The following is a 19554-nucleotide window of genomic DNA, read 5'->3' as shown; positions in this document are numbered from 1 at the left end:
AAAAAGGTTTATATGAAAAAATTTTATAGATTTGTTCATTTGTTTGTTTTTTGGTACTGGGGATCGGACTTGGAACCTTGCACTTGCAAGGCAGGTGGCAGAGCCACTGAGCTAAATCCCCAGCACAAAATTTGTAGATTTGATTTCTGCCTAATGGAATAAGCTCCCAGAAGAATCACAGAGGACCTCCACAGTTTCTAAAGGAATTATATATATGCAGGAGCATCACTAGTTTGAACTGAGAGTTCAGAGAACAAAAGGAAGAGAGCTCTTAGGAATCTCAGAATTTTATCAAGAAACAAGTTGAAAGACTGCTCAATTGCAAATACCTGCTACTTTTCAAAAATAGCGATGACCCAGAGGGCAGAACAAAGTGCTCGAAGAATAGAGCCAAGACACAAGGAGAATTATTTCTGGGCTTTGAGATTTAATCAACAAACGCCTAACATTTGCCCTTCTGGTCCAATGACTTCGGCAGACTCCACTTTTTGAATAGAAGTGCTAAATGTGGTTATCCTATACTTGTCTCATCACTGTGTGTTGGGCATGTGGGAGAGATAACTTTTCTCTAGTTTTATAGGTTGAGAAAAAATATACTAAGATAACTTGGCTTATGGAACTAAATCCTAGAAACCTCAACTGTACTTAGATTTGGTTTTGCTGATGAGATTCTGAAGTTGAGCTTATGCTGTAACGAGATTTGCGAGCCTTGGATGAGTGAATATATTCTGCATATTGGAGTGTTATATATCATTAGATACAAGAAGGAAGGCTTTGGAAACCAGAACCCATGATAATTTCCAACTCAGTAATCTCTCTTTGTATCCACTACCCTTTGATCTTGTTTTGTTTTGTTTTTGTTTTTTGTTTTTTTGGTACTGGGGGTAGAACTCAGGACCTCGTACTTGCAAGGCATGCTGCAGAAACACTGAGATAAATCTCCAGCTCATCATTGACCTCGGAATAAGGATTAGATTTACTGACTTGTTCTGAACAGAAAATGGCAGGAGTGATGAGATGTCAACTCTGAGAAAAGTTTATAAAAGACTGGTTTCTGTCTTGAGGAGTCTTGCTTGTTCCCTCTTGGATCAGTTGGATGAGGGAAACTGGCTGCAGTGTTATGAGGCAACAATGGGGACAGGCTCACAAAGAAGGACTGAGGCCTGCCAACCACCACACATGTGAGCTCCAGGATGGACTTGTCCTAGCTAGCCCCTGCCCCCACCCGGAATGTGACTGGCTGCTCATGAAAGATGTAATGCCAGATGTACTGACCTAAACCATGTCTTTGCGATAACAGAAACAGTGAGATAATGCCTTTTGTCTGCTTTAAGCTACTAAATTTTTGGCAATTTGTTAAGCAAGAACAGATTGATATAAAAAAGATTAGAACTGAAACTAACACGGAAATGAAAGATGAATGAAGAGAGAAGAAAAGGCACAGTTCTGTTTTTTTCTTCACAAGAATCAAGCTTGATCTTGGAAATAAAAAGTGAAATATGAAATAAGCAGTGCTCAAGTAAAGATATAAAAAGAAAATATAACAGAGAAAGGTGAGTAAGGAAGAGAAGGGAGAGGCACTTGTGCTGGAGACTTCTTTATGACCCAGGGAAACAAACAAAAGTCTAGGTGGAGGATAAAGAAGTCAAATGTGGCCTTTGAGTGGGAAAGCACAGGTCATGGAACCATTGAAAAGCTCCTGACATCATCCAGGCTTCCGTGAAGAGTCACAAAATCTCTTGTAAGGGTTTATATTCTGGGAACCATAACTACAAAGTCAGTAGGGCTGGCTCTGAAGTGACTGATGCTGAGGAGGGAAGAGGGTGATGCAATCTCTAGGAGTAGGGTAATTCATCATTTATTTTGGAAGGAGTACAGGGGTGGAGAGGAGTAGAACTGCTGGTAAATTTTACACTCACATTATTAAGCAAGCCAAAGAGGTTTATTTAGATGTGAAATGGTTGCTAGAGATGATGTAGTTGTAAGTATTAAAAAAACTTAGAAAGTTATAAATCTGCTGCAGATTGGAGGTGTAGAGTAAGTAACACAAATGTGAGGCTCAGTTAGGGGAAAGGAGGGAACACATAATGGTAAAAAGCTTGATCAAATGGATGTGAAGGCATTTCAGAGCTCAGTAAAAATACTTAAAAGGTGATAAAAAGTTAGGGCCAGGAAGGAAAGCTTATTCCAAATGGCCTTAGAATAAGACATGGCAGCAAGTCCTTGGTAAGAAGGCATATCACAACCATACACCAGGTAGAAATAAGGCCCCAGAAACCAGCTGGCAATATAGCATGGTGGCGTATTCAGAGGATTGTGTTTAGGAAGATGTTTCATATGTGTATGCTATCTGTCTCCTCTAAGGAACTGTACCCAAAATAATAAGCTTGGACCTTCAATGAAAATGTGACATAAGAAGCTAAAAACAATTCTTATGAATTATATTTGTATAGTTAAAAAAACACAAAAAAGAAGGATATAGGCTTTGCTGGTTCATAATTAAGAAACCATGGCTTTTTCAAAGGCAGAAAAACAAAAGCTTTCATAAATCATACTGGGGCATAGGAAAAGCTGGAGAGTGGTAGAAGCTTATTTTAGAATCCAAGAAATGCACTGCTCCCAGTGACTTCTACCTGTTTGGGTTTTTTTGATGATGCAGGAATTGCAGCTGTCTCCTTCTGTATCATTTTTGTTTCTCCTCCTCCTTCATGATCTGATGATTCTAGGAAACAAAATGTTTGAAAATTTAAAAAGTGTCATTCATTTTATATGTTGGTACAATTGGCACTACCTTTCTAGAAGGTTCTGTGTCTTAATTTTGTACTTCTTCCTCTAAGAAGTTGAATTTAAGGAAATGATCTAAAATTGAGGCAGAGATTTAAGCCCTAGGGATGGTAGTCTTACTCATAAATGGGAAAACTGAAGATTACATAGATTTCTAAAATTAGGGAATGTTTAATTATGATTATTCAAGCAACTGGACTCTCTGTAGCTTTTAAAAATGTTTACTAAGAGGTTATAATGACAAAGGCCATCTTAAAAATTACTTTAGTGCATGTTAATATTACAGAATGGTGTGGTTTGGGAGTTGGCACATGCATTTAACATACCTTTATTAATTTTAATTTCATTATTTCCATCTCCCTTTCCACCTTCCTCCTGTTATGGCTTATATCTAGATGTGCCCCCAAAACCTCATGGGCTCATAAATGGGGCTTTTCAGAGGTGGCTGAATTTAGGGTGCATGAATGTGGATTAATGGTGTAATACTGGGATTAAGGGTGCAGATAATGGAAGGCTCACTCTAGGCGTGGGTGGCACCAATCAACAGTCTTGTAGCCTGGATGGAATATAAAGGGACAGAAAGAAAGCAAGATGCCGCTGCTTGCTGCCTGCTGCTGCCTCTTGCCTGCCTCTTTTGTGATTCCCCTCTACTAGGCCACCCTGCCTTGGAGCCAGCCGACTAACTACTGATACCTCTATAAACTATGAGCTGAAATAAACCTTTCCTTCTCTAACTTGTGGGTGTCAGGTATTTTGCTTCAGCAAGAAGAAAAGTAACTAAGACAATCTTCTTCCCCATCTCCAAGAGTCTAGCTCTTAGCAAAGTCATCTGATAACAATTATATGTGATCAGAACTATCATTATTGGGCATTACTACATTTTAAAAACTGGACTTCACATATATTATCTAATGTTTATAACATAACTACTGATTTTATATATATGACATCCCCTTTTCAGTTAAGAATACTACTGCTTAGACAAGTGATGTAATTTTCTCCAGGCCACACATGTGGGACCCAAGATCTCTTGGAGTCTAAAGTATTCTCCAACAAGTGAAGCCTGCACCCAGCCAGTCCTTGACACCTAGGTGCTGGCTCCAAGGAAAATGTTAAGATTGTGACAAAGCATTATAGGTCATGATAAATTCCAATTTTGGATCTTCTCAAACTTTTCACAATGAAAAAACATATTCTAACTGTAAGAATCAGAAAAATTAAAGCTATAACCATTTTCCTATTTATAAAGATATTCTGAAGAAACAAGGCAACTAGAAGGTACTTACTTCCTAAAATGCCATACATACTGTCTCCCAGGGTTTTGTGGCTGTTCCCTTTAAAAACATTTTTCTTTTGTCTTTGGAAGGCTTTAGTAATTGCTTTTATTTTTATTTTTTATTTTTGGTACCGGGGATCGAACTTGGGTCCTTGTGCTTGCGAGGCAGGCCACCGAACCGCTGAGCTAAATCCCTGGCAGTAATTGCCTTTAAATTGCTTCATATATCTCAAAGTGAGCTTAACATGTGAATTTGTGAATCCACAGGCCAAAATTAGCCAGTTTGTTGGGCCAAAGGTTTTAATTGATCACATGCTGTAGTAGTAAATTTTGTGTCAAAGTGACTAGGTCACAGAGTACTCAAATATTTGATCAAACATTATTCTGGGTGTTTCTGTGACAGTGGTTCTGGAGAGATTAGTATTTAAATTGAAAGAATAAAATAAGCACACAATTATCGCTTAATTTGGGTTGTCCTCATTTAAGCAGCTGAACAAAAAGCTTGACCTTTCCTTGAGTAAGACAAAGTTATTCCTGTTTTTGGACTGGAATTGAAACACTGGCTTTTTCTGAGGCTTGTGGGCCTTCAGACAGGAACTAAATCATCAGCTGTCTTGGTTCTAGAATATCCCCCAAAAGCTCATGTGTTTAAAACCTGACTTGGCTGCCATTAAATGAACAGCTCTGCTCCATTGTACCCTCTGTCATGATGATGTACTTACTAAAGACTCAGAAACAAGAGAACCAAATAACCATGGACTGAAACCTCTGAACCCTAAATAAAAATAAACTTTTTTCCTTAAGATGATTTTCTTGGGAACTTTGTTACAGCAAAGGACAGCTAACACACCAATTCACCTTGTGGTTCTTGGAACTTGAAAATTTTATGAGCCAGTTTTTATAATATCTGCCTCCCCAACAAAGGTGGAGAGAAGATGGAAAGCAAGCTAGGGCCTTTCAGGCCCAAAGAAAAACAGTGCTCAGCTCCTTGGGTTATCTTTTTGCTTCATCACCCCAGATTTGGAAATCAGTTACCTGCAAACACCAATGAAAGCAGACCAAACAGCTCCACCAAAAGTTTGCTTTTTCTGTAACAAAATGGCCAGGAAAGGGATGGTTTAGAAAGACAAAACTTGTATACAACTACCACTTCGCTGAAGCCAAAGCAGGAAAAACAGGGCCACACCCCTACCTCTAAAGGTTAAGACTTCCACACTTGTTAGGCTTTAATGATGTCCCCTAACTCTTCCTCTACCTCCCATAAGGGTAGTGTCAGAAATGAACAGGTAGAGTGCCGAGAATTTCATTTTGAGAGGGAGGGGTTCACACTGCACCCCAATATGTAGTATTTATGGAGGAAGCCTGAACTTATACCCTTTCATGGTCATTATAAAGTGTATCTTTTCCACCCCATTGGGATGGTATCAGAGGACTAACAGAGATTTAGGCCTTTCTACACTACCTAACAATAGTAGGGTTCTACCAGACACAAAAAAGCTATAAGGAAACATAATAAAATACAGTATGATGAATCAAAGTGAGAGTCTAAAAATGTTCAAGTAACATGCAGGATTGTAGGAAAAAGAAAAAAAGAGACTTGAAAAACTGAATAAATGGAAAAAAAAAATAACACCCAGCTCATCAATGATTACATTAAATGTAAATGGTATAAACAAAACAATTTAAAGACAGATTAGGTTAAAAATATGTTCTATGTATGTAAGAAATTTAATTAAAATATAATCCTATAGACGAGTTGAAAGTAAAGGAACAGAAATAACATAATATGAAAATATTGATAAAAGAAACAAGAATAGCATTCAGATTGTCAGACAAAGTAGACTGCAGAGCAAAAATAACAAAGAATGAGAGGGACATTATATAATGGCAAAGGGTGAATATTTCAAGAACACATAGTGATCCGAAATATGTATGCAGCAAACAGTGGAGCTATAAAATATGTGGGAGCAAAAACTGATAGATATGAAAGGAGAAACAGGTAAGCCCATAATTAAGTTTCCAACTTGAATAGTCCTCTCTTGAAACTGAATGACTGAAGAGAAAATCAGCAGATAAAGAAGAGCTGAGGGACACCTTCAAGCAATAGGATCTGTCAATATTTGTACACTAATTAACAGCAGTAGAATAATATCCTTTTCAAGTGCCATGGAACATATACTACAATAGATTATATACTAAGCCATAAGAAAATGAGAAATTTAAGAATTGAAATTGATAAACATCTGCAAAAACTTAGAGCAAATATTATACTTCACAATAAAAGACTGGATATTTTCCTTGATTGAGAAGAACGGATGTCAGCTATCACCAGATTTACTCAACATAGTGTTAGAACTTTTAAGGAACATGATATGGCAAGAAAAGGAAATAAAAGGCATATACAATAAAAAGGAAAAATAAAACTGCCCCCCATTTGCAGATGACATGATTGTTTATGTAAAAAATACCCAGGAATTTAAAGGTCACCTTTAGTCCTGTGAAAATTCTTATATCAGCTTTTATTGGTGGCATCTCCTCTTATCCTCTAGCCCATGTCACCTGGGATCCTTCAACAAAGTCTAGACCTCTCCCACTTCCTCTGTACTTCTTTCTACACCATATGGAGTCTACATTTTGTATATTAGCATATACATTTATCCTACTTTATAGTGTTTGCTGTTATTGCATAAATGTTAGGCTTTCTCTCCATTGGAATCATAAGCTCTCTAAGGGCATGCATCAGTGGCCAAAGTATTTGGTCCAGGGTTACCTGAAAGTAAAAAGCATCCTATTTCTTTATTTAAAATTTTAGTATTAAAGTAAAATACACTTTGTGTTTCCTCACATCCTTTTATGAGATTTAAAATCACTTTAAAGTAGAATCACCTATAAATAAATTATCAGGATCAAGAATATAAAAGTTTAAAGATCAAGTAAAAATTTTAAAACTTTTCTAAATTTTGTATTCTACATTCTTTAGAATCTTCTGACTGCAGAGCACAGTTAATCAATGCACTTGAGACTAAGTAATGTATTTGAAAAGGTATGTAGCTCATATGCAACAAAAACCCATGAGATATATTTAAAACACTTTGTTAGTCTAAATCTGCATCACTCCTTGTTCCAAAAAATTCTTTCATGTGAAACCTTCTCACATATAAAGTAAGATTGTACCATCTCTCTATGCTGGATACATTAGTTATTTCTTTAGTTTGATTTTTTTTTTAATTCTAAAAGTGAAATTGTTTTTCTGAAGGATGCTAGTTCTGTGATTTCCATTAAGGAAATATTGAAAGAAAATTACGGAGACCCAGCCTAGACAGTGTGGCTCCAGTACCCAGGGTCCTCTAGGACTGCTATGATTGGAGGGCAAACCAGGACTGTGCCAATCTGTCCCAGTGGATGATTTAAGATCCTGAAGTCACTGAGATCATGCTGCTTCTTAACTCAGCTCCTTGCAGACTCTGATTTTAAAAAGACACTGCCAGATAGGGTTGGTTGAATTCTTGCAAAAGAGGAGTCAAGTACACTGTTCTTTTTTAACCCATGGCAAAGATAGCAAGCAAAAAGCATAGTTTATCTTTTCCTCAACTCTTGCCTTATCTCTGGAGTCCAGTTTCCCAGCCTTTTCCTCAAGCTTCCAGGACTTGCTTGTATAAATCCTTATTAGGCCCTGAGAAGGTTACTGACAAAGGGACCATATAATCAACTGATCTTTAAAATTTTCCAAATGAAAGCTATTTTAATGACAGTATGTTAAGGCCATTGTCTGTTTCCACTCACAAATCTGTCACACATCCTCTAATAAGTGGTGTGGGAGGGGCTGGAGCGTGTTGGAGAAACAAGCTGAGGAAGCATTTGGACATACATCTAGTTTAATGGGATATTTATGTGGTTTGCAATCACTTCTGGTTATAGTTAAATTATGGCTAGCTCTTCCAGTGCAGGAATGCTGCCAGGAATATTCTATCACCCTGTACTAACTCACCAAAATTTCTGACACAAAGAGGGCAGAGATGGAATGTGCCTAACATCTATCCCTAGAACTATGTGGGAAGTGGAAAGGAAACCAAGTTTGGAATGTATGAAACCTGAAACTAATCAGTGGGAAATTCTTCCAATCATCAAAAATATAAAGATGTAAGCAGACAATTAAATGTTCATTTCTACCTATTCAAAATTGAAGGTCTTTTGTATAAGAATATAGTTGCACTGTATACATTTGTATAGATATATGATAATTTTCTTATTTGCTCAGGAAGAGTATGAAGTGTTCAAATTCCTGTGTTTTTAGCAGTAATATATTATTTTTTTTCTTATTTAAAATAACATTTCTTACCGATGTTTTATTAGTATTTTTACATTCTTTTTCTGAGAGAGGGCCCCCAAATTAGGTAAATCTCAGGGCTCACAAAAACCTAGATCTTCCCTGACTGGCAGCTTTGCTGAACACACATTTGAGAATAAAATAAAATAAACTACAGAAATAAACAATGACATAGATGAATTTCAAAAAATGGTGTTAGGAGGGCTGGGGATTTAGCTCAGCAGCACCACGCCTATCTTGCAAGTGCAAGGTCCTGAGTTTGATCCCTGGTACCCATAAATAAATAAATAAATAAAAGGAAAAGAAAAGAAAATGGTGCTAGGCAAAAGAAGTTAGCCTTAACAAGCTGTACAACAAATAGTTCCTGTTATTCAGCATTCTGGAAAAGGCAAACCTATAAGGGGAGAAAATAGATCTGTAGTGTCTTAGTCACTTTTCTGGTTGCTGGGATACAATCCCAATACCCATAATTTAAAGAAGTTTATTTTGGCTCATGTGTTTAGTCCAAAGTTAGTATGACAGAGGCGTAGGATAGAAGAAAATTGTTCCTGTCATAGTGTTCAGGAATTCAAGAGTAAACAGAAGAGCCAGGGAAATATACCATTCCAGGCCACAGCCCCAGGCTCCTACCTCCTCCTACCGGGCTTTTCCTCCTAACAACACATTTAGCTATAAACTTATCAGTGAACTAATCCACAGATTAGCACAGCATCAATGATCTCACCATCTCCCCCCAAAAACCACCTAAGCAACAGGCTTTGAGGGGACACATAGATATAAACTATAACCAGAGACCAGAGGGGGGACTTCTACGGAGTAATGGAAATGTCATATATCTTTTTTTTTTTTTTAAATTTTGTAAATTCACTGGTATATTTTAGGTGTATAATATGATGACATTCATCATTGGGATTTTGTACCTTTACATGATATATCTTGGTGTTTATTTTTTCCTGATTTTGCTGTCCTCCCTTAAACTCCTCCACCCCTCCCTATTTACAATGACTGTTTTCTGTTTTTCCTTTTCTCATATATTTTTTCTTTTCTCCATCCCCTGCCCCCATTTCCCCTTCTCCTTTGGACCTTTTCTTTCTACTTTACATTATCTATTATACATTTTGATCCTCATTTGCACTTCAGTTTCTCACAGCAGAGAAAACTATTCATTATTTACACATGTGGTTCTTATGTGTTTATTTCACTTAAGAGTATGCGCCACCATGCCTGTAATCCCAGCACTCGGGAGGCTGAGGCAGGAAGATTGCTCTGAGTTCAAGACCAGCCTGGGCTACACAGTTAGTTCCAGGTCAGTTTCAACTACATAGTGAGACCCTGTCTCAAAACAAACAAACAAACAAACAAACCCCAAACAAAAAATAAATAAGAGTATGGCCTCAATGTGAAATAGGAAGAAAAGGGCTAAAGGTGTAGGGGAAGTGGAAAGGGTAGGGGAAAGGAAATAAGGGAAAATAAAAAATATGAGAAAAGGAAAAAATGGAAACAAAGCCTTTGTAAATTAGGGAGGGGGGAGGTATGGGGAAAAAATGAGAACCAAGATCTGTCATGTAAAAGGTACAAGATCCCAATGATAAATGTAACTGTACTGTATTCTTAAAAAGTACCAATAAACTCATGAAAAAAAATAGTATGGCCTCAATGTATATCCATTTAGGTATAAATGTGTTGTTTCTCATTATTGCTGAGTAGTATTCCACTTTATTTAAAAAAAAACACCCACATTTTCTTAATCCAGTATTCAGTCGATGGGTAATTGGGCTGTTTCTAAGTTTGCTATTACAAATTGTGCCACTATGAACATGGATGCACTTACAGCACTTGGTATGTTTCTTTTAATTCTTTTGGGAAGATATGCAGCAGGGGAATAGCTGGATCAAATAGGACCTCTAATCCTAATTTTTTGAGGTATCTCCATACTGATTTACACAATGGTTACACTGATCTACACCCCCACCAACAGTGGAGAAGGGTTTCCTTTTCCCCACAACCCAGCCAACATTTGTTGTTGGTTGATTTCTTGATAGCAGCCATTTTTTCTGGGGTGAGGTAGAATCTCAGCATTGTTTTCATCTGTATCTCTCAGATGATCATAATGTTGAACACTTTTCTTCTTTCTTTCTTTTTGCTGTTTCTACTTCTTTGTCTGAGAAATGTCTGTTCATTTCAGATGTCCATTTTAGATTGGGTCTTCAAATTTGGGAGATCTGATTTTTTAAAGTTCTTTATATATTCTGGATAGATGTTTTTCTTAGGAACAGCTGGTAAAATTTTTTGACCCACATTGTGGGCTGTCTCTTCACTCTGTTGTTGATTTTTCTTGCTGTGTAGAAGCTTTTTAATAAGATGAGATCCCAATTGTTGATTTTTTGTGCTAGTTAATGTCAGACTGAGGTTTTGTTATGAAGTCTTTTCCTACGCCAATGTACTCAAGAGTTCTACCTAACTTCTCTTCTATGCGGTTTAGTGTTTTTGTTTTAATATTTAGATCTTTTTGAAGGGAGGGCAGGGACAAGGGGAAAAAATGAGAACCAAGACCTGTCATGTAAAGGTACAAGATCCCAATAATGAATGTAACTGTACTGTATACCTAAAATGTACCAATAAACTCAATTAAAAAATATTTAGATCTTTCATCCACTTCAATTTTAGTTTAGTGCATGGTGAGAGATACAAGTCTAGTTTTAATCTTTGGCAAGTTGAAACCCAGTATTTTCTAGCACCATTTATTAAAGAGGCTATCTTTCCTCCAGTAAGGGTGTTTGGCTCCTTTGTCAAAGACGAAGTAGCTGAGTATGTCTAGAGTTGTTTCTGCATCTTCTCACCTCTTTCTCTTCCTGATCCTCAGGTCTGTTTCTTTGCCAGTACCATTGCTGTTTTTATCACAGTAGCTTTCTAGTACAGTTTCAAGATGGGGATTGTGATACACCCCACCTTGTCTTTGTTGCATAGAATTGCTTTTGCTATTTTAGGTCTCTTCTTGTTCCAAATGAATTTTCGGATTTTCTCAAGGTCTGTGAAATATGCTGTTGGAATTTCAATTAGGATTGCATTGAATGCATATAGCAGTTTTGGAAGTGTGGCTGTTTTCACCATATTGGTTCTTCCTACCCAGGAGCAAAGGATGTCTTTCTTTTTTTCTGATATCCTCTTTTTGTGGTGCCCGAGATTGAACTCGGGACCTTGCGCTTATGAGGCAAGCAGCAGAACCACTGAGCTAAATCCCCGGCCTCTGATATCCTTTTTGATCTCTTTTCAGAGTGCTGTCGTTTTCAGTGTAGAGGTCTTTGATTTCTTTCAGTAGAATAATTCCTAGGTATTTCATTTTTTGGATGATATTGTGAAAGGAGTTGTTTCTCCAGTTCCTCTCTCAGTGAGTCTGTTGTTCATGTACAGGAAGGCTATTGTTATTTGTGTGTTGACCTTGTATCCAGCTATTCTACTGAATTTTGTTATTAAGTCTAGAAGATTTTTGGTGGAGTTCTGGAATTTTCTATATAGAGTATCACGTCATCTGCAAATAATGACAATTTAACTTGGTCAGGAAAAGTTCTATATCTTGATTGGAATGGTGGTTATACAACTGTATGCATTAGAAGCATACTATAGAAAAGTTAACCTTGTAATATGTAAGTTATTCTTCAATAAATCTGACTAAAATAATGATAGAAGCTAACTTGCATTAGTTGTAACTTGCCCAACATAATCTATTTTGCAGAGATGGGATCTGAACCCTAGATATTCTAATCTCAGAGTGCATTATTTTAACCTCTATACTACCCTTGTATGAAGACATGCTGCTTACAGTTTAGTGAAGCTTCTTTATATTCCTCTATTTTTTTGCTAAAAGGTCTCTTGGTTGCTTTTAGTTTTAAAAACATAAATACTGTTGGATGCAATGCAAAGTGATTTGTGTTTGCACATATTGAGATGACTATATGGGTTTCCTGACATTTGGGAATGTGGTAATTAAAAAAATAGGGTTCCTAATGTTACACCATTCTTGTTGTTCTTAAAATAAATCCCAACTGGTTGTGATTTTTGAACTTTTTTTTTTTTTCCTAATCAGAGTTCAAAAGTCAGACTGACATAATTTCCTTTTTGGCTCATTTAGGATCTGAGGTTATACTAGCTTCATAAATGTTATGGTATATAACTACACGTCTCCCCAAGCCTCGCGCACTTATAGGTGGGGCTTTTGGGCGGTGATAGGGTCATGGGGGTACAGTACTCATCAGTGGGCTTATCTACTGGTGAGTTTATAGCTAAATGTGATGTTGGGAGATGAAGCCTGGCTGGAGGAGTGTGTCACTGCGGACATGGTACAGAAGGATACCTCCTCCCTTGATCTCTCTCTGATTCCTTCTTGCCATGCTATGAGCAGTTCTCTTCTTCCATGCCATACTGCCTTGGAGCCAGCCAACTATGGATCAAAACCCTATAAACTGTGAGCCAAAATAAACTTTTCCTTAAATTGTGGGTGTTGGCTAATGTGTCTCAGTGGAAAGAAAAGTAAGATAATAAAAGATCTGTGAAGTTTTTCCTTCTTTAATCCTCTGATAGTTGTATTCCAATGAGCTTATGTGTTTCTTGACATTTGGTAAAATCTGACAGTAAAACCAGTAGCATCAATTTCCTAATGGCTACATGATTATCTGGGCTTTCTATTTATTCTTAATTCAGTTTGGTAAACAATATTTTTTCTAGATTACTAGCTAATTTATCTAATTTTTTAAATTTATCGTGGAGAGTAGATCATTATATGGAGCTAGGTCTTTTTTTCTTCTACATGTTGTCATTATTATTATTATCATTATTATTTGTACTGTGGACTGAACTCAGAACCTTGCACTTGACAGGCAGGCACAGCACCACTGAGCTAAATCCCAGGCACTTCTATGTGTTATTTGCACTTTATTAAACTAGAGGTTTTCCTCTTCCAAAAAACAGTTGATCATGGTAGTACACGACTGTAGTCTTAGCACTCGGGAGGCTGAGGCAGGAGGATCACTGCAAGTTAAAGGCTAGCGGGACTATATATGTAGTTTCAAAAACAAAACAAAACAGGTTTTTAACCAAGTTTCTATAAAACAGTATCTTTGACTTCTTTTACGTTAATTAATGGTATGTCTTTTCTTTATTGATTTTCTATTTTTTTGTAGTTGGACATTTAGCCTACTGTTAATTTTCCCCAATATAAACATTATAACCACATAAATGAATATCACATATCCTTCAGAATCATAGCATTTTAATTATCATTTAATTCTACATATTTTTAAGTTTGTACAGCAGTCAGTTTTGGCTGCCCTAACAAATATGCTTAGTTATTTATTTTCTCATTGTTCTAGAGGCTATAAGTCTGAAACCAGGATATCAATATGGTCAGGTTTTTGTAAGGGCTTTTTTCTTGGCTTGCAGATAGCTGCCTTCTCACTATGCCCTTATGCGGTAGGCAGAAAGACAATGAGAGAGCCCTTTTGTACCTCTTATAAGGGCACTAATTTCTTGAGGGGGCTGATCTTCATGATCTCACCTGACACTAATTACCTTCCAAAGGGCCTTAGCTCTAAATACAGTACCAATATCCTGGTGTTTAGGGCTTTAACATATGATTTTTTTTGGGGGAAATACAAACCTTCAGTCCCCAATAGTTCCTACTGTGACTTTTCTTTGACATATGGGTTATTTAGAATTATACTTTTAGATTTCCAAATATATTTTTAAAAATCTATCCTTTTATTTGCATTGTAGCTAGAAAAATTGCCCACATATGCTGATTCTTTATCATACCCTGAGACTTACTCTATTGTCTAAAAAAGAAGTCAGCAAACTTTTTAGGTTAACAACCACATAGTGAGTAGGTGTGGGGTTTGTAGATCAGTATGAGGCCTCTGTTGGTACTACTCAACTCTGGTATCATAGTGTAAAAGCAGCCTTAGGCAGTGAATAAATGAACAAGAGCAGCTGTGTCCTGATAAATTTAACTTACAGAAACTCATTTGGACTGGATTTAGCCCAAGGGCCAGGGTTTGCCAATCATTAGCCTGCCAGTGGTGGCAAACCTATGGCATGTGTGCTACAGCAGGCTGTTTGTTATCCCTGAAAGCTCTAAAATGTTCGCCGTTACTGGCCTAGTAAATAATCCATTTTTAGAAATGTTCATTTGGGGTTTGTTTGTTTGTTTTGTTTGTTTGTTTGAGACATGGTCTCCCTATGTAGTTGAGACTGACCTTGAACTCACTATGTAGCCCAGGCTGGTCTCGACTCACAGTGATCCTCCTGCCTCAGCCTCCTGAGTACTGGGATTACAGGCGTGAGCCACCACGCCCAGCTTCTAGAAATGTTCATGTTTTTAAAAGAATCATTTTTGTTAGGTAGAGATTCCTGTACATGGCTACAGATAAAGTGATGTTTTTCAAAGCTGTTTTATGTTAATGATTTTGTATGTTTTATCAGTGATTGAGATATATATTCACAGTTCAAATCAGTCTATGTTTCATAGTAATTTTACCAGTTTTTATTTACATATTTTATAGGTATATCAGGCACATTCAAGTTCAGAATTATGGCTTTCTATCAACACCCTAGGTATTTCTTACCCTAAAGCAAGCTGTGAGGATTGTCCATTCTAACCTCAGGATGACTCCTATGCCTATTAATAGTTGAGAAACTGCCTCAATTGGTATCTTGGCTTCAGCAGGCAATCCAATTAGTCATCTCTCTACTGGATACACTTACATGTAAAAAAATGGTTAAGTTATTATAGTTAGATAGGAATAAAAAGTTCTGGTGTTCTTTTGCACAGTGGGATGCCTATAGATTAAGATAATATACTATATATTTCAAAAAGTAGAAGAAATGTTCCATTTGTTTTCACCATAAAGAAATAACAAATGTTTGAGCAGATAGATATGCTTAATTTGATTTAAACATTATGCAATGCATACATGCATCAAAATCTCACAGTATAACCTATAAATATATTTAACTTTTATGTTTTTATGTATTAAAATTTAATTTAGAGAAAAGAATTATAGTTTCATGTTGAATTCTTCCTTTTATCATTAACTTTGGATTCTATTTTTAAACATTCATTTTGTTTAATTTAGTTAGATTTCACTTTGAGGGGGTGGTTCTCCTACATTTCTAGAAGTGGTCAGAAGTTCTTTTGGAAAGCTATGCAATGCAAACTGAAAAGTAATGTTGCATACACAGCTGCACTGAAACAGTCTAAAGTGTTTTGCTAAAATTACTCATCCCTAGGAGCCAGAATGTTTTATTTGGCCAGGAGAACCATGGCTGGGAACTGCTCTTCAAGAACCGTGTTCCCAGCTCATTAAGAGTCTCCCACAAGCATCACTGAGAAAGAACACAGTTCCCACAGCCAGAGAACAGGGCCCTCAGACTGAACTTTGTGAAGGTCTTAAGGCTAAGCCAACAGTGGAGATCACAGGGGAGGAAAGACGACAAAGCTGTGAAAAACATAGCCAAGGAAGAAGAGGCCCTCAATTAGCACTTTACCTTTACTAACAGAGGTTGTTCAGTGAAGGAAGCTCCATTTTAAAAAATTTCTTCTGCACATTTTCCAAAGTAGTCATTATGGATATGTTATGATGAAAACAGAAGGCTTTGCAATCAATTAAGCTATTCTAGGAAAGAATCATACTGTCTGTATGTCTTTCACTCACTCTAATTGTTCAAAATGCCACCCTTCCTTTATCTTTATTATCTTTCCTTTTCTATCAGAATCTTACCCTTATGCTACAAAATTCAGCTCTACTTTCAGCTCCTCTGTAAAGACCTCCCAAAAGCAGAAATGAGACTATTTTAGCATTATAATGTAGAAAGTAGTTGCAACTTTCAATAAGAAAGAAAAATAGGCAGAAAAGGAGAATGAGGCCTGTGAAAAAAGAAAATTCAGTGGAGATAGCAGGAGGCACGGCAAATTCAAGCCCAAGTCTGTTGGGCCAACACAGAACATCTAATTGCTTTGAGGGGGCTACTGTATGAAGCTCAGGCAGACTGGTCCTTAGATCTCCAGGCCTTTGTAGGCCATGTAGGCCTGGGGCCTAAGTGCCAGGACATGTGCACCAAAAGTCTTCCTCAGGCTTGTGGTGGTTCATCAGACTTTATGTTACTATGGCTTATGTCACTTTGGGTTTATTCATTTTTTCACACCAGATATCACTTTTTATCTTTTTGCCTTTTCATGCTCCTAGATAAAGCAGGAACAGGGCATGATCTAAATTTTGCCATCTTTCAAGTTCCATAAGATCTGTTATTGTTTTCAAAAGATATGACTATAGACAAATGTGGGTGAGTTGGTTCTATCAGAAGTTTTTTTTTGTCACCCTGAAATGGAATGGAGAATGGCATTATTTTGGCATTTCTAATGGCAACAGCTACAATCTAATCTACATTCCCATAGTGCTTCTGTTTTTATAGCTGAAGATATTCCTAGCAACAGATCTAGAGCAAAATATGCTGCCATTCCTACACGAAACTTTAAATTTAAAATTTTTGGATTAGGACAAAACATGAACTGGAGTCACTTATACTCGGATGGAAGGCAAGGGGACAAGACATACAGGATCATCTCAAATACATGACTAAAGAAAAGTGCTTCACTTTTTTTGGTTGGGTGTTTACATACTGCAAAATTTCACTTTCCAGGTACAATTCAGTAGAGTTAAATCTTGGAAGTTAGACTTTCCAGGTTAGTAATGCTGTATTTATTTCCTTATTTAAGATACATTCAAGGAGGGCTCCTCAGGAACTACTATGGGAGCCTGGTCTCTTATGTGAGTGCTTGCACTTATTTCTGGCCTCAGTAGCAGGGCGGAACAGCCTTGAATACCAAAAATGAGGTGAAGCAGATGTCAGCATAGTTTTATAGGCAGAACCATTACCTGCTTGATGTCTGTCCTGCAATAAGGCAAGTTTTACTTTTATCTTGTTTTCTTTTTAGCTTGAAGAAAAAATAAGGATAAGTGGGCTTAAGTGATGTGAACTCAAATTCAGTCCTGAGTGTTAAAGCTCAACTTGTCTTCTTTTGCAGTTTGTTGTAAATCTTGAAACTTATATGTTTGGGGCCAGTTTTCAAACAGTAATTTCAATCTGACCTTTTTGGACAACTTTTGTTGATTTAGGTGAATAGAGTTATAGATGGTAGTGGTGGCATTTTGGGCCTTGACGTATTTTTATGTTGAGTGAGTGTATTTGATATATTTGGAAGCATTGTTATTCAAATTCTACATCCTTTATTAGGAAGTAATAATAATTATTATACAGCCCTTACTTTGTGTAAGGCACTACTCTAAATGCTCTATATAAATTAACACATTTAATTTTCATATCAATCTTATGAGACAGATACTGTTTATTATTATATGTATTACAAAGGTGGAAACTGAGGGGCCTGTACAAGGTAAATGACAGAGTACCAGGATTTAGACCTAAACAGTTTTAATTCAAAGTAAGTCAGCTCTTAGCCACTATTCATTATTGCTCCTCTAACTTGGAAAGCAAAGTAAGCACCTCTCTTGTAGCATTAGAATCTAGGAGGCTCAGTGGGAGCCTGATTAACAATGTATGTCTTATTAACACTCATCTAACTGAGAGGCAAGAGGATGCTGCATGTGGCAGGCAGCCTCTCTCTTAAAATAATGAAACTGTATTAGTTACTTTTTTCTCATTGCTGAGACAAAATAACTGACACTAAAAGTTAAAGGAGGAAAGGTTATTTAGCTCACAGAGGTTTCAGTTCATAGTTGGCAGGCTGGTACGGCAGGGGGACTTCACAGAGAAGAAACAGATCATGGCAGGCAGAAGGCAGCAAAAGCAGCAGGCAGCAAATGACGAGATGATTCTTTTTTCTGTTCCTTATATCCTATCCAGGCTACTTACCCTTAGTACCCACAGGAGTGGGTACACCTAGGGTGAGGCAGCCTTAATCCTAGCAACAAACAAGGAATCAACCCCAGCATTATATCCTTGATCCCAGCACCACACACCCAAGATCCAGCTACCTCCAAAAAGCCCCACCTATGACTGCATGAGGCTTCATAGGAAAATCTAGATACAAGCCATAACAAAAATCATTCAATTCAGATATCTAGAATTCTTCCCCTTTCCTCTACTCCCCATCCTAAATTTTAGGTGGAGAGAAAATATTTGGGTTTGCCTTGATGAGCCTTCTTTTTGGTACCAGGGATCAAAGTCAGGACCTTGAGCTTGCGAAGTAGGTTCAGTGCCCTTGAGTTCAATCCCCAGCCCTGCCTTGATGAGTCTTGGCTTATGCTTTTAGCCCTACATTCCATCTGCCTTGGTATCTGTCTTATTGCAGTGGTTCTTTAATATATTAGTATGCTAGTCCTTTTTTTTTTTTTCTTTCCGGTACCAGGGATAGAACTCAGGACCTTGCGCTTGCAAGGCAGGCACAGTGCCACTGAACTAATGAATAAATGGAGAAGACAATGTTCTTAGGCTTATTTCATCCCTAAATACTGATCTTTGTAGAAGAACTTTTTAATAGTTCCCAGAAGAGCTGTCTGTATATTTATTTTGAGAACTGTCTCTCTATAGAAGAGTGATGGCAAAAGACCTAGAAAGCCCAGATATTAGTGGCATTATTTTGTGATCTTGGGCAGATCACTTACTTCATGTTACAGGTTCTTCATTTGTGGACTGATGAGGTCATACTACTGTGATTTATGATGCTCTTCTGGTTTAGACCAACTTCTCTTGGAATGCTATACACCTTGGACATGTCAAAATTTCCAGAGTATGATAGAGTGTTAAAGGACAGAGGGATAAGTTAACATATAAAAAAATACAGATGAACATGGCCCATTATGCAGGGGTGTGAGTTACATAATTTTTCCTAACAGAAATTTCATTAGAAAAAAAGCCTCTCAGGTGGCATCTAGACCTGATAACCATTCGCTCTTGTTTTTAAGTACAAGTCCTAGGAAGAGAACTGTTAAGAGTACAAAGCACAATGTTTCTATTAGGATTGCCCTTTGGTCTTCATAGATACTTCAACGTCCTATTTGATTACTTACTGTATGCCCTTGTAAATCCTTAAAGGTAGTACAATGTTCACATGCAGGTGCTTCAGAATGCTTAACTTTGTTACTCATATTTTCAA

At 37.1% G+C, this 19554-nt stretch overlaps 1 protein-coding gene across 2 annotated transcripts in view; it reads right to left on the bottom strand.

Moving 5' to 3' along the window:
• The window catches only part of Cmss1 (cms1 ribosomal small subunit homolog), a 358480-nt gene that overhangs the window by 34890 nt on the left and 304036 nt on the right, over positions 1 to 19554 (bottom strand). For both annotated transcript variants that reach the window (XM_010639641.1, XM_019209840.1), the window contains one exon: positions 2634 to 2722. In XM_010639641.1, the coding sequence (XP_010637943.1) occupies positions 2634 to 2722 (89 nt within the window). The remainder of the gene's footprint in view (positions 1 to 2633; positions 2723 to 19554) is intronic.

This window comes from Fukomys damarensis, unplaced genomic scaffold, assembly GCF_012274545.1.
Source record: "Fukomys damarensis isolate Sample0158 unplaced genomic scaffold, DMR_v1.0_HiC HiC_scaffold_24, whole genome shotgun sequence".
In the NCBI taxonomy this organism is placed as follows: domain Eukaryota; kingdom Metazoa; phylum Chordata; class Mammalia; order Rodentia; family Bathyergidae; genus Fukomys; species Fukomys damarensis.
This window is presented reverse-complemented; position numbering and strand designations above follow the sequence as displayed.